General features: G+C 38.8%; 1 protein-coding gene across 4 annotated transcripts in view; it reads right to left on the bottom strand.

Moving 5' to 3' along the window:
* Positions 1-13,737, bottom strand: part of epha3 (eph receptor A3) — a 130,996-nt gene that overhangs the window by 21,287 nt on the left and 95,972 nt on the right. For all 4 annotated transcript variants that reach the window (XM_041806798.1, XM_041806800.1, XM_041806797.1 and 1 more), the window contains 3 exons: positions 10,697-10,882; positions 5,619-5,680; positions 2,016-2,225 (listed from right to left, as the gene is read on the bottom strand). In XM_041806798.1, the coding sequence (XP_041662732.1) occupies positions 2,016-2,225; positions 5,619-5,680; positions 10,697-10,882 (458 nt within the window). The remainder of the gene's footprint in view (positions 1-2,015; positions 2,226-5,618; positions 5,681-10,696; positions 10,883-13,737) is intronic.

The raw sequence follows: 13,737 nt of genomic DNA on the forward strand, positions 1-13,737 counted from the left end.
TTTTCAATCACACAAGCAAAAATACAGAAATCTAAGCTAAGATGAAATATAACAAAATATATATTTTTTGGCTATTTTATGGGATCCAAAAGTTTGAAATTGTACTGAAATATTGTTTTGAAAGACATGCTTAAGAAGGCCACACACTCCATGATAATCCAGCAGATTGTTGGGCTGAACCCCTTCTTCTGATCAATGTCAGCAAAGGCCTGATTATTGGATGGTTCTAAACAGGAAATTTTGCCAGATTGTCCTGTGGCGTGGTTTTAAGAGTGAATTCTGCTCTCCCCAAAAAGATCAGAGGCACTCAACCCAAGATTGCAAATATTAAACATGTTCAATATTTGTGCTCAAAAATCCTGTTGTGTTAGGTGTAGCGAAGACAGCCAGGCAGACATTGAACAAAGATGTTAGATGGATGTCAAAAATAGCGGGGAAATTTGTTGCAACAAAACAAGTGTTTAACAAGGTGTAAAATATTATATATTGTAAAATATTGCATGGACGAACTGACAAAGGAGAGGAGCTGGACTGAAACTGCAAGCATAATAGACTCGGCCCAGACTCTGGTAGTGGGGACTGTGTTGATCTCTACTTCTACACCACACACTATATGAATGAAACAATGAAAGCAGTGATTAATTGTCGCTATTTAAAAACTGGTTCAGATTTTCAAAATCTTGATGTCAGCTTTTAAAATCTATAAGAAAAAAAAAAAAAACTAAAAACCAAAATCTAAGGTCCCCCTTACAGCCCTTCACTGTGTATCCTTTGCCATCTTATCTGAGGAGCAGACAAATGAGAGACATGGAGCTCTTGAAAGAAGCCCTAAACAGCAGCCAAAGCTAACAGACACCTGCCAAGTCTCTCAACTCATGATGGTAGCTGTTCAGACTACAAATGCACACACCACCCTCTCAACAACACACTTTTATACTGCCTGACCTCTGAAGAAACACTGGGGAAGACACAAGACAGAAAAAAACATTTAACTCAAATAAACACAGCAAACACAAACATCATAACACTCACAAACTGCTCTTCCACTCAAACTGTACCCACCTTCTGCCCCAAATGTTTAAAAGGCAAAACATTTGAACACCACTGGACTCATGCATGGAAAGTACACAAAAATGAAAAAAAGAAAGTAAAAAATTTAACCAAAATAGACGACGCCACAAAACACACACACACAAAAAGTTCCATTTTGGTTTTGAAGATCTGGTCACATGCAGGGAGTGCAGTCAGAAACTGTTTATTATTCTGTCTTAATATTTTACATTATGTATTTCTGGGAGAAAAGGCAAATGGCATACTGTTTATTTGACAAGCAATTCTCAGCCAGAAAATTATACTGTGTTTAAAGGGGCTGCACGCATGGTCTAGACCACAGAACTGAAATGACCACACACTGAGACACACAAGATGGAAAAGGAGAAATCAAGACATATAAATAGGCTAAATGAGTGTTTGATGCATTCTTTAAAATCTTGTCCTACTCTTGTCTGTGTGTTCATTGACTGTATTTAAATGGGCATTTCCTTAATTTCAGAATTAAGGGTGTTGAGAAAATATCTATACCTAGTGGCTGTCTGGTAAATTGGGTAAAGTGAATACTGGAGAGCTACAAAAGCCTTTCTCTCATATTTTAAATATTTTTATTCATGCTTGCTTTGCCTGTTGGGACAAAGTAGAACAGACAGCATGTGACACATTTTTAAAAATGTGTACTACAGCATCATGGAGTCAGTACATGACTTCCAATTATAAAGATCAATACGTAGCAGTATTTTGCTAGAATAATTTAAAACTAAGCAATAACATCCCAACTTCTATGGATACAATCTAAAGCAATATAGTGACGCTCTGTTCCATTGCTGCATCTATCACGTGTAGTTTTGTGCAACATTACTTTTAAAGTCCCACATTCCTGAAAAATAAGTCATACCGCAAAACTGTGCCTGATACATGTATCTGATAATGTTATTTGTGCCTTTATCTGAGTTCCAACTCACCCTGGTGGTGTAGGCCGCCTCCGGGTCGTCCTCCAGGACTCTCGAAAGACCGAAGTCTGACACTTTACACACCAGGTTGCTGTTGACCAGGATGTTCCGAGCTGCCAGGTCTCGGTGAACGTAACCCATGTCTGACAGATATTTCATGCCTGATGCTATTCCACGCAGCATGCCAACCAACTGGATGCCTGTAAACTGAGCATCGTGTTTCTAAAAAGAGCAGGGAAGAACAGAGAGGATAAAGGTAAGAACGTTTATGTTGTACTTTTAATGTACATCTTAAAAATACAAAAGGAGTGTGACCTTTCTGACTATTTGCATAAAATGAAACCTTTCAGCTCGAGTTTCTCCCGCATTTTCATTAACCTTTAAAAACCACCGTTGACATTATGTACTTCTTCTTCACTTAGACTATGAAATATCAAAGCCAGAGAGGCAGTAATGTATGGAAATCAGGATGAGAGCAACATTTTACTGGAACAGGCTTTCTTTTTCTCCATTGAGCCCTGACACATTAACCTCAGACTCACACTGGGCTATTTTTTAACATATTTATAATAGATTAATAGGTCGATATAATAACTGAAAAACCCTTATGTGAAGTTGACTGGCCTTATTTCTGTATCCACCTGGCACGTGACTGAGTGCCCTTTGTCTACGCCCACAGTTCCAACCATTTGTCTTCACATGCACTAATTTGCTCTGTTTGTCCAAGACCACGTCATTTGTGCGATGAGTGTAAGATGAGTGTATTTTCCTTTGAAAACCAATTGGGCCCACCTCGAGTTTTATTTTGTCTGGAGCAATTTGTGGCCAGAACCACCTGGCTGAGTCACTTCAAAGCTTTCCAGAGTCAGGACACGGACATGAGCTGTAATGCACACGCCATGAATTTGCATGCATGTGCTTTAGTGCGTATGTGCAGATATGACACATCCTCAGTGATGAAGTGCAGGCCTCTGGGAAAAATGTCAGGAAACAACAGCTACTCCTCCTGCATATTTCTGGATAGTGTGCAGACGCTTGGGGAAAGGCCTAAAAACAGGCTGAAGTACAGCTGCCTCCATGCCAGTGTTGTGGCTTGGCTTTTGTGCTTTGGTTAATTTCAGTGAGGCAGGTCAATTCTTCTTTAGGAGACGGAGGCATGGCAAGAATCAAATTCACTCCTGGCCAGACAGCTCTGGATAAAGTTCATAAAAGTTGTCATTTGATAAGTCCTGTGTGGTGAATTCAGCTGTAACAGCCAGCACTCTTAAAATGGCCTGTTCTCAGGTACAGAAACATTTACTGGAATCTATGGAGTTGTCATCCTGTTTAAAGACAGTTCCTTAATTTGGTAGCACCAAGACAGCAGGGTTGGACTGTTAGTCTTGTATAATGAGACATTTTCCCGGTAGGCTGATGCACTTCCTGGCTGGTATGCCCTTGTCTTTGATGTTAAATCCAAATCACTGCGCCACAGAGCAGGAATAACAACCCATTGGTGTAATTGGAGATGTAGTGGATTAGAAATATGAGGTTCCATAAAATGTAGATATCAGAGTATCAGCTATTTATGATGGACTTTAAACTTAATTTGCATGAAATTTGTATCAATCTATATTATTTCTTTTTTACTTAAGAGTGACTTTATTATCATATTAATTTATATTAAAAGTGTCTATCTTGTCTGAAATTATAATGTATTCAAACAGAGCATTTTTTTAAGACTGCTTTCACATTATGTACCTATACTTTGGTGAATGTTGTGTGCTTTGTAGTCAGGTCACACTACATGGGAGTCAGTCGAAGACTAGTGAACACATATGATGTGAGCCTTTAGCACTTACTGCTCATTTGAAATAGTTTGGGGAAATAATGTGGTAAAACTATTTAAGGCAGTGAAGAGATGGTGTCAAAAACTGCCAAGGTAAAATGTTCTTCCCAGTTAAGCACGGCAGAGATTGACAAAATGATTATAGACGTTTGAACCAAATATCAAAAATAGAAGCTTTACAGGCACATGCTCTTTTGAGGGTTAGAACCACAAATGACTGAAAGAGGGACAGAGAGACCTAATTTATGATGAAATAATGTGTTGTGCAGGTGTAAGGCAGATTTATTTCACCAAATTAACATGTCCCTGTGTCAGGACAAACCTTGTAACTCCATTTTTCATTAATCTGTTTTTTTTTTTTTTGTTTTTTTTTTTATCTAAATCATTGCTATTGGTCATCTTCTACATCAGTTCGTCTCAATTTTAAAAGCAATAGAAAAATGCTGACTGTTACCATTCAGTGTTAAATCAATTGAAAAATACAAAACTTTTTTCAGTCTTTTAAAGTGTTGATTTTGGAGATATAAGGTTTTGGTCTGATGTCAGTGTTGTTAACCTTGCAAAGCAGATAGATTGGCCAGATTCCATGTCTGTCATCAGGCACATGTATTATTCAAAGCTTTGAGTTGATACTTCATTCTTAGGCAAAGAATGACCAATTAGACTCATCTTAGGAGACTAAGATGAAGAGGTAGCTTTTGGTGTGGTGAAGATTGAAGAGCATTAATGTGGCTATAGCTGTATTTTTTTTTTTTTTTTTTTTTTTTTTTTTTTCTAATCAAAACTGGATGACACTACTTCTACTTAAAGAATAGCAAAGAACCACAATAAAGGTTTTTCTCTTTGGAAAAGCTTCAGCAAAAGCTTCATTTACCAACTAGCTCCACTGATAGTAAACATCCATAAAGGCTGGTTGTTGAACTTATGTTGGGTGGTTTATTCCCAAGGGCTGCACACACCTACTCATACAGTTCTGTGCAAACTTTTAGGCATATTTGAGCCAAAAAAATGAGGCTGAAGTAAGGCATGTAATGGCCAGAAACCAGCCTGAGAACACCGTCAGGCAGGAAGGAGGATTGACACAACCTAGACTGTGCTCTGGATGTCCTTGCATAATACCAGGGGCATGGGAAAATAACTGGTTAAAAAACAACAAAGTCCACACTGTTAGGGTTGAGTAAGGAGTGGATGTTGCAAGTCAACACTGCCTAATGTCTGGGCAAGTAGTAGAGTTGCCATGAGCACCCTGGTCTTGCTCTGGATGTCCTCAGGGCCTAAAAAATGCTGGTAGTCTCCGAGTATTACCAGGGCTGAAGAAGCTTGGACAAAAGAAATACTGTTGAGTTTGACCTCTGCTGCCAAGCCACATAATGTACACCCCCCCCCCCAAGGGCCAGGGTTGTGGCACATCGGCCCCAGTGATGAATCCTTAGTACTCTTCATGCCTAAAAGTGATGCACATGACTGTATATTTTGTTGCTCTACTTCTCCTGTAATGAATGTGACAGGCAGAACTTTTGCCCAATCACCTCTGGGATTTTGCCCTAAACAAACACCACATATGGGCTGTTCCCCAGCTGGATGTAGAATACTGTATATCTAGTGCCATGGATATGTGAAATATTTTATCCAGTGTTTAAGTTTATGAACAGGTTCTTTTTTATGTGTATTCCCAAATCTTGTTTTCCACCGACAGCTTCAGGGTGTGTTCTTTTGTAAAAGTAACAATCTACTGTTAACTCTGAACCTGTGTTTGTATATGAGGGTTTGGGTTTGTCGGCACTCACTCTCAGGAAACTGTCCAGTGATCCGTTCTCCATGTACTCTGTGACAATCATGACAGGTTTACCTGTGAAAAAAAGGAAAGTGTCAGTTTTTGGGCATATCAGGTTAAACTCATATTTTCTCAGTGTACAAGAACCAGCCAATCAAAACGCACCAAATATTCAACATCATATGGATTTTAAATGTATTTCCTAACACTGGAAAAGTCAAAGGGAGTTAACAGAGACTGTTGGTTGACTTAAAGCAGACGTACATGAGCTTTGATAGGGACCAGGTTGAACTCTCTCCTCTCTCACACAGACATGCACGCTCACACACTCAGGAGTATGAAATGATCCCAGTCATAGTTTTAGGGTTCCAGCAGGTCAGCTGTCAAAGTGTGACATCTTTATTTCTGTGAGAGATCTGGCTGTAAATCCAAGCTGCCTGTTATCATCTGTACCTGATCAGACTTCGGCCAACACAAGGTTTATTACAAAAGGGAAAGAGGGAGAAAAAAACTTTTAAGAAACCTTTAAATCAGTGATTGTTGAATGTACAACATTGGTGTTGGGACCTGTTTGTGTCCCAGATGGATTTTCCTTCCCTGCGTTACTCTTGACTTACCGCCATCCGTTAACTTCTTAGCCATTTTATTCTGATTAATGTGCCCTCCCTACTCCCCCCTTCACCCTTTTTCATTGCTGGCCATCTTTCTTCTGACATTCCTGCCTCTTTTTACCCACCACCCTATCCTTCCCTGAAGTCTTCTTACCCATCACCCCATCCTTTTTTTTTTAACTCTTGCATGAATTAATGTGAGCCCTTCCCACATCTGGCAACAGAGGCTGGGTGGAGAGGGTGATGGAATCAGTCAAAAAAGAAACAAATCCATTATTCTCATTGGGAAAAATACATGTTTAATGATGGAAGTGAGCTGACTCAGTATCTTTAATTAAATTTGAAAAAGCAGATCTGGTGTGAATTGCAAGTTTACAAAAATGTTCCGATGAGTCAATCAGATTTGAAAAAGTTGTTACTGGAACAGCAAACAGTTTCAAATAAATGAGCCGAAACAAAAGGTGCGCTTGGTTTAAATGGGGAGAATGGAGATTAAAAAAAATATCAGCTAAAGCTTCCAGTTTTTGATCCTCATGAAGTATATACTTAAATTTAAACAAACACTCCTACGCTCCTGATTAGAATTTCTGTAGTTTTTTCCCAAGTGCATGGATTGTCTCAGTGTAATTGCAGTGTGTTCGCTTACAGTAGAATTACAGTAAATAAATAAAGATAAGGTTAAACATACCATCCACCCTACAATCTGGCTGTGATTGATCACCCCGTTCAACAGGAAAACACACAATTCTTCCTCCCTCCTGTCCTCCGCCCTCTTCCCGTCCCTCTTTCTCTCTTTTCTCCACATTGGCAGCAAAGCTAAAGGCCCAAAGCCCCTTTATTGTGAGAACACCAGTGAGTAGGTGTGAGTGCAAGTGAATGACATAAAGCAGGACATGTATGTGTGGTTTATTCTGCAAGAACACAGCGTGTGGATCAGCCAAAGGCAGCAGCAAGGTAAATGGGGTGTGAAAGTCTCAGGATTATTAAGAATTAACAGGAGCAGCTTAATAAATCACCCTGCAGCTGCATGTGTATGTGTGGGCGTGCATGTGTTTTTGTGAACATGTGACTTTGTGTAGGTGTGTGTCTTTGTGAGCGAGAGGGAGCATATCAAATGGACCTCCTAAAACTATGCACACTAGCTGTTCTGGCTCACACACATGTGTTCAGGGTATCCCTCCAAATGTCAAGAGTAGATGCAAACACCACATACATAGACAAAAAACACAACAACACACAAATACATACTCCTTCACACTAGGCTTCTCCAATTGGTCAGCAAGAGCAAATGAAATGGTCGTCAAATGTAAAGGTCTCTGACCATGGTCTGAACGTTTCAGGACCTCTGCTGTGCCTGAAATCACGCACCCATTCCTGGCTCCCTGTTCTCTATATAGTGAGCTGTTTATGGTGGACTATACAGTGAACTCATCGCTCAATAAAAAAATACATATTTGGGATGCTACTCCACTGCAGACAATGATGACATCCCTGTCACAAAGAAACTTCAGCAAAAACATCTGTGTCACAAATGATGGCAAAATTTAACTGAAACTTATACTCAATGTATTTTCACAAGAAGGATACAGATGATTTTCTAATGCATGTAATTATTTAAGGGAAAATTTCTTACTACCTTGTAAACCCAACTACTTGATCAAACAGATAAGATATTGTGGAAAAATGTCTGAAAACAATAACATTTCTGTATATGATTGTAAATATTGCTGGGACAATACTAGAGTACGATCTTAATGGGGTATAGTCTTAACATAATATACATGATTATCACTGGACCATTATAAAAGGCCACCACAGACCTGGACCTATCCCCTTTGTAAAGTGTCATGAGGTAACTTTGGTTATGAATTGGCACCATGTAAACAAAGACTGACTGACTGATTGACTTGACCAACCTAGTGATCCTCCTCACTTGCTTTCTGTTGCTAGGTTATGTATGCCTATGCTCCTTTAGGACACCTTGCTGCCCTTGATATTTAATGTTTTCAGTGTCTTTGCATATTTGATTTTATTTTAGGAAATTTCCCAAAGAAATTGTAAAAAATGTAAAGGAATAATGTCTTTTCATTGGCGGCAGCTCTACACCAGGAAACTGTACCTTTCTCTCCACCATCAATGTTGACAAAAATGATATTGGGAGTTTTACACCAGATGTAACGGGACGCACACCTTCAAAAAGTTCAACTTCTGTTTCATCTGTACATAGAATATTTTCTACAAAGTCTTGGAGATCATCAAGATGTTTTTTGGCAAATTTAAGTTCTTTTTGGTCAGCACTGGTATTGACCTTTGAACTCTCCCATGGATGCCCATTTGCCTAGTCTGTTATTGTTGAAACACTTTCCTTAACCCAGTCAAGTGAGGCCTGTAGGTCTTTCTGGGTTCTGGGTTTTGTTTAAGATGAGTCATAGACGTGCACTTTGAATTTGGTAGGCTAGCCAGTCACGGGAAGGTTCACCATTGTTCCAAGTTTTCTCCATTTGTGGATAATGGCTCACACAGTGGTACGCTTGAGTCCCAAAGCCTTAGAAGTGGCTTTGCTTTTCCGGACTGAATGATGTCAGTGGGTTTGTTTCTCATCTGTTCTTGAATTTCTGTGGATTGTGGCATATTGTGTTACTTTTGAGATGCTTTAGCCTACTTGGCTTTGTCAGAGAGGTTCTATTTAAGGGGCATCCTGATTCAACAGCTCTGGCAATAATCAGGCTAGAAATTGAGCTCAGTTTTCCAAATTAATTGAAATCACCATTTAAAAAATGCCTAATGTAAAAATTAGTTTGATGCTCTGAAGAATTTAAGTGTGATATAACTGCAAAAAAATAAGAAATCAGAGATGGGGTGAATACCTTTTCAGAGCACTTTATCTGAAATAACAATTAAGTCAAATGCTGATGTTATTTTCCATTATGTCATTTGGTGTAACATTTTCACAGTTTCCAACATTTTCAACAATCCTCTCATGTTTGTCATGTTTGTCTAATGAATGACTTTTTCAAACTGAAAACACATCCCCTTCCCATCAGCTGTTAGGTACTTAATGGCAGACTTAGACTGATTCAACAGATAAATTCCAGCCATTAACATCAGTCCATATTTGCTGATGTGTCAGTGTTTGCCAGCTGGTTGATGTTGGCCTATCCTGAAGTTAAACCAATGAATACATACTTACATAGCATACCTACAAATGCATACCTACTTTTAGGAAGTGTTTTGTTCAGAGGCTGAGTTGGGAAAAATTAGATATCCACCTGAAACTGGTTGGAATTGGCTTCCCTTTCAAAACTGTATTTGCTCAAAACACAAAAATGAATAAAAGGTGCTTAGTATGTCTACATATTGTGAAATTTATATATTGTCTATATTGTCAGATTGTCTTTTGGTGTTCTTCTCTCTGTCTTCAACATCTTGTTTCAATTCTCAAATGGTCGAGGAAACTTTTGTGGCAACTTTTAAAAACCGTTCTCTTGACATCATTTGTAATTTTGGCAAAAATAAATCCCACAATGCATAATTTCAGCAGCATTATGTCTGTAAGTCATGACTCAGAAAAGTGAATCATAAAATGGACAAAAAAGTCAGTTTGCTGTTTTTATTCCCTGGTGATTTAATGAATAAATTAATCAACACAATATGGTTGAACATGCTGTCTCTTGCTGTTTGTACATTCCATTGCGATTCCATTTTTGGTGATTCTGTTTTAGATTAGAGGAAGTCATGCTACTAAGCCACTTAATTCAATTGTTTGAAATTCAAGAGGTAGGGAGCAATTACGGCATTAAAAATTACACGGGAAAAGCAGGGATGAAGAAAAGAAAAACAAATGAGACAGAGGAACCAGAAATGAGGACATGGAGGTATGGGAAGTTCTTGGTGTGTTTTAGTCTACTCTTTAGAATAAATGCACTGGCAGAACTACTTAACAAGCCCGGTGCCGCAGGGAGAGATAGAGGCCAGGCCCGTTTCACAGCGACAAAGTTCAGACTCATTATTTCCCTTTTTCTGCAGTCATTCCTTTTTAAAGAGGCCTTCTGTGTGCTAATGATAGTCTTATAAAGAGGCCCAGAGGGGAGCGAGTCAGAGATATGGATTTATGGATTTATGTCTGCTTTGGACACAGGCTTTGATCAAAGCACATTGATCTGCAGAGATTTACACCGCCGCAGCTCAATAAAACTCCTGCGCTCTTTTACACAAGTGTCGGCCACTTTAGAGCAATTTGTCAAAGACAATTCAAAATCAGGTATCAGTGAAAAGACTCTGGTGCAGATTAGTGATGTAATGTGACTGCATATTCTCTCTCTGTCTGCTTCGATTCTTTGTCCAAGTTTTAGCTTTTTTTCCTCCTAAAACTTTCAGGTATTGTTTCCTATGGTTTATTTACAACCATAATTAAAAACGATTTCCTACAACGGTAACTCTATTCACTGTGACCTAAATAATAAGTCATGAACACACTTACTGCGTGTCACCACCCCTTCCAACCTGATGATGTTGGGGTGATCGAACTGCCCCATGATTGACGCCTCAGCCAGGAAGTCCCGCCTCTGCTTGTCAGTGTATCCTCCTTTCAGAGTCTTGATGGCCACACAGATTTCCTTTTTGCTGGGTAGCTTCAAGCGCCCACTGCACACCTCGCCAAACTCACCTGAAGAATAAGACCATAGACAATACAGAACAACAACACACGAATGAAACACTGTGATAAACAGTCAATGTAATGCTATGGATAAATCAAGTTGTATATACTCAAAGAAATATTTTTCTTTATTCAAAGTAGTATTTTTCCATATTTTATTGTTAGTGATGCACAGATAGCACTTTTTCAGACCAAGTAAAAATGTGTGAATACTTAATAACACCTTTAGAGATATTTAAATTATTTTACTATTTTTTTTTACTATTTATTTTACTTAAATTATTTTTGTAACACCTGTTACACTCAGTAGGAGAGGAAGGTTGTGCATCACGTCAATGAAGGTTGTTAGCTGATTGCTTAGCCTAAGTTCAAAAATCATGCAAAGTTTCAAAAAAGGCAGTACATCTCAGAATCCAAGTTATGGAGGAGAAAACTCCAACATTTCACCTCAGCATAAGGCCTTCATCAGAGTGTTTGATGGCAGCCTTGTGCTGAAACACATAAACATTGCTTATTGTGATGTGAGCCAAATAAACAAGTGAAATGACGGCGCTTTGTCCTCCATAACTTGGAATCTTAGATGTGCTGCTTTTTTAGGAACATATGAACCTGCTACACTCACTGTGATGTAAAAAATTACAGTTCAACATTGTTCTTAATATGAACAACTTCCACATTTTAATAGAAAATTTAGTTTTTAATGTTGTTTTTTGATAAACCAACATATTGGTTTCTCAATGATGAGGACACTTTAAGGAAAATTTGATTCTAAAAATATTATGTTTCCTCTAAGGAAGAGTAACATTTCTGCCCAAATGGTTTATAGATTTGTTGGCATTTGTATCATATGCTTTTTAAATAGTGAATAACTGTCTGATAAGCAAAAGTTTCCAGCGTGTCTCTGGACCGGCCAAGATTTAGGCTAAATCCTTGACTTTGCACTTGCATCACCTGAATTGATATTTTGGAAGGTAAAGCAGGATAATCTTGTTAAATTTAGAGATAACATTTACGAAAAAATAAAAACCTTCTGTGTCCACCATGCAATTTCTAAAACTTTTATTTTTGAGAATTTAAAAACATTACTTGGTACCTTACCAAGTAAAGAAAAAGAAGAACTGATAAACCAGGGCTGGGGTTACATGCATAGCATGAGACCAAAGCAGTGCAGTTATGGTGCACTGAGTAATGATGGTATTTCTTTTTCTTAATTTATCATTTTAACAAGTGAAATTATCACAGAGTGTGTAAGACAAGGCTGCAGATCAAATTGGATCCTGTGATTACTTCTAATGTCACAGTAATTAAGAAATGCATGCTTACTCATGCTGTAGAGGGATCAGAGCATAATTATGTGTTAAGACTGCGGTAATGACACCGTATGCAGTAATAGGCTTTGATATAGGCAACCTGATTTCACAGTTCAGATGAACAGATAGACCTTTCTTCATACTATAAGGTACTGTAACTCCACTTCCACTATGGGAGAAGGTAATTATCATTCCTTGCTGGTGAGGGGATGCTACCTCAGCATGTGCCCATGTGTGTGTGTGTGTGTGTGATTGTGTGTGTTTCTAGTGTATTTCATTTGGTATTGTTAGCTTTGTGGGCAGACCGGCCACTTCAAAGGCAGTCGGCCAATCCTCCAGCTGCTGCCGTGGTTTGGATGGACTGCAGAAGATAAGTATAATGTGTACATTTGTGTGTATGTTTCTACATGACTGTGTTTTCCTCTATATGTTGTGCGGTGATGTAAGAGCCAAGACATGTGCAGATCTCTCTCTCAGTGCTATACAATCATTTCCCACAGCAGCTCTGGATCAGAGAGCACAGATCAGATCCTGGACTAGAATGAACACGGTCTGGAATAACTTAAGCTGGAATAATTACAACCTGTCTAAATACCGAATGCATGCCTGTTCTTTGCTCCTGGCTCTGTTTGGGCCTTCAGCAGCGGACAGATGAACCAGGCTGAGGCCACTTTTTATGTGGTCACTTTAAGAAAGGAGATCTCAGTCCAATAAGGCTTGATTAGGGACACTGACTCCTTTCCGTGCTTTCAGCACAGCTAGGTATCCATCTTTGATGTTAAAGTCTGACCCATGGAAGCAGACTGGAGCATGTGTTCTGTCTTCTAACACACAATCACCGATTGGCAAGAAGATCAAAGTCATGTTAACATTTTTAATGAAGACAGATGAGGTTCAGGGAAAGTTTGGATGAAGAAGAAATATGTTGTGCAGGGTTTTGAGTGTTTATATGGGTTCATAAAAATCACACGGATGGGTGGTATGCTGTATTCCAGCTGACAGATAAAAATGTTTACATCATGGCTTAAGCTCTAAAGTTAACCTCTGGTTTTCACTTCTCATTAACTTCTTTTAGGACAGATTTAGAGTAAAAAGTCAAGATCTCCACTTATTTGCAAGCTGGTTTTAGTTCAATTTAAAACTAGTCAATTTTCTCAAAGGCAGCAGGACTCATTCAATAATATCTTCTTAAGATTCTCCTTAATTTTTTTCCCTTGAAAAGTTTGATTGACAGTGAAAATGTCATGAACTGCTGTTTTTATTGCACCTGTGTTTTTTATTCAACATGCTTTGTCCTTGTAAGCTTTAAGCTAGTGCACATTTTCCTGATTTCCTGATGCCCCATGAGCATAAGGGGGGGCTGCAGGGCTGTATCCAAATAACAATATACCATTTATATATACCACAGTTCCTGTCTGGAGGGACAAAGAGGGACACACCTCTGGCTCTCTATCTCCCTTTCTCTCTGTTATGAGCCACTCAGGCCCTCTCCTCCAGTTATAAGTGTATATAGGTGTGCTGTTTGGCAAAGCATGACATGACAACAGACCAGCC

This window comes from Cheilinus undulatus, linkage group 15 (genome assembly GCF_018320785.1).
Source record: "Cheilinus undulatus linkage group 15, ASM1832078v1, whole genome shotgun sequence".
NCBI classification, from domain to species: domain Eukaryota; kingdom Metazoa; phylum Chordata; class Actinopteri; order Labriformes; family Labridae; genus Cheilinus; species Cheilinus undulatus.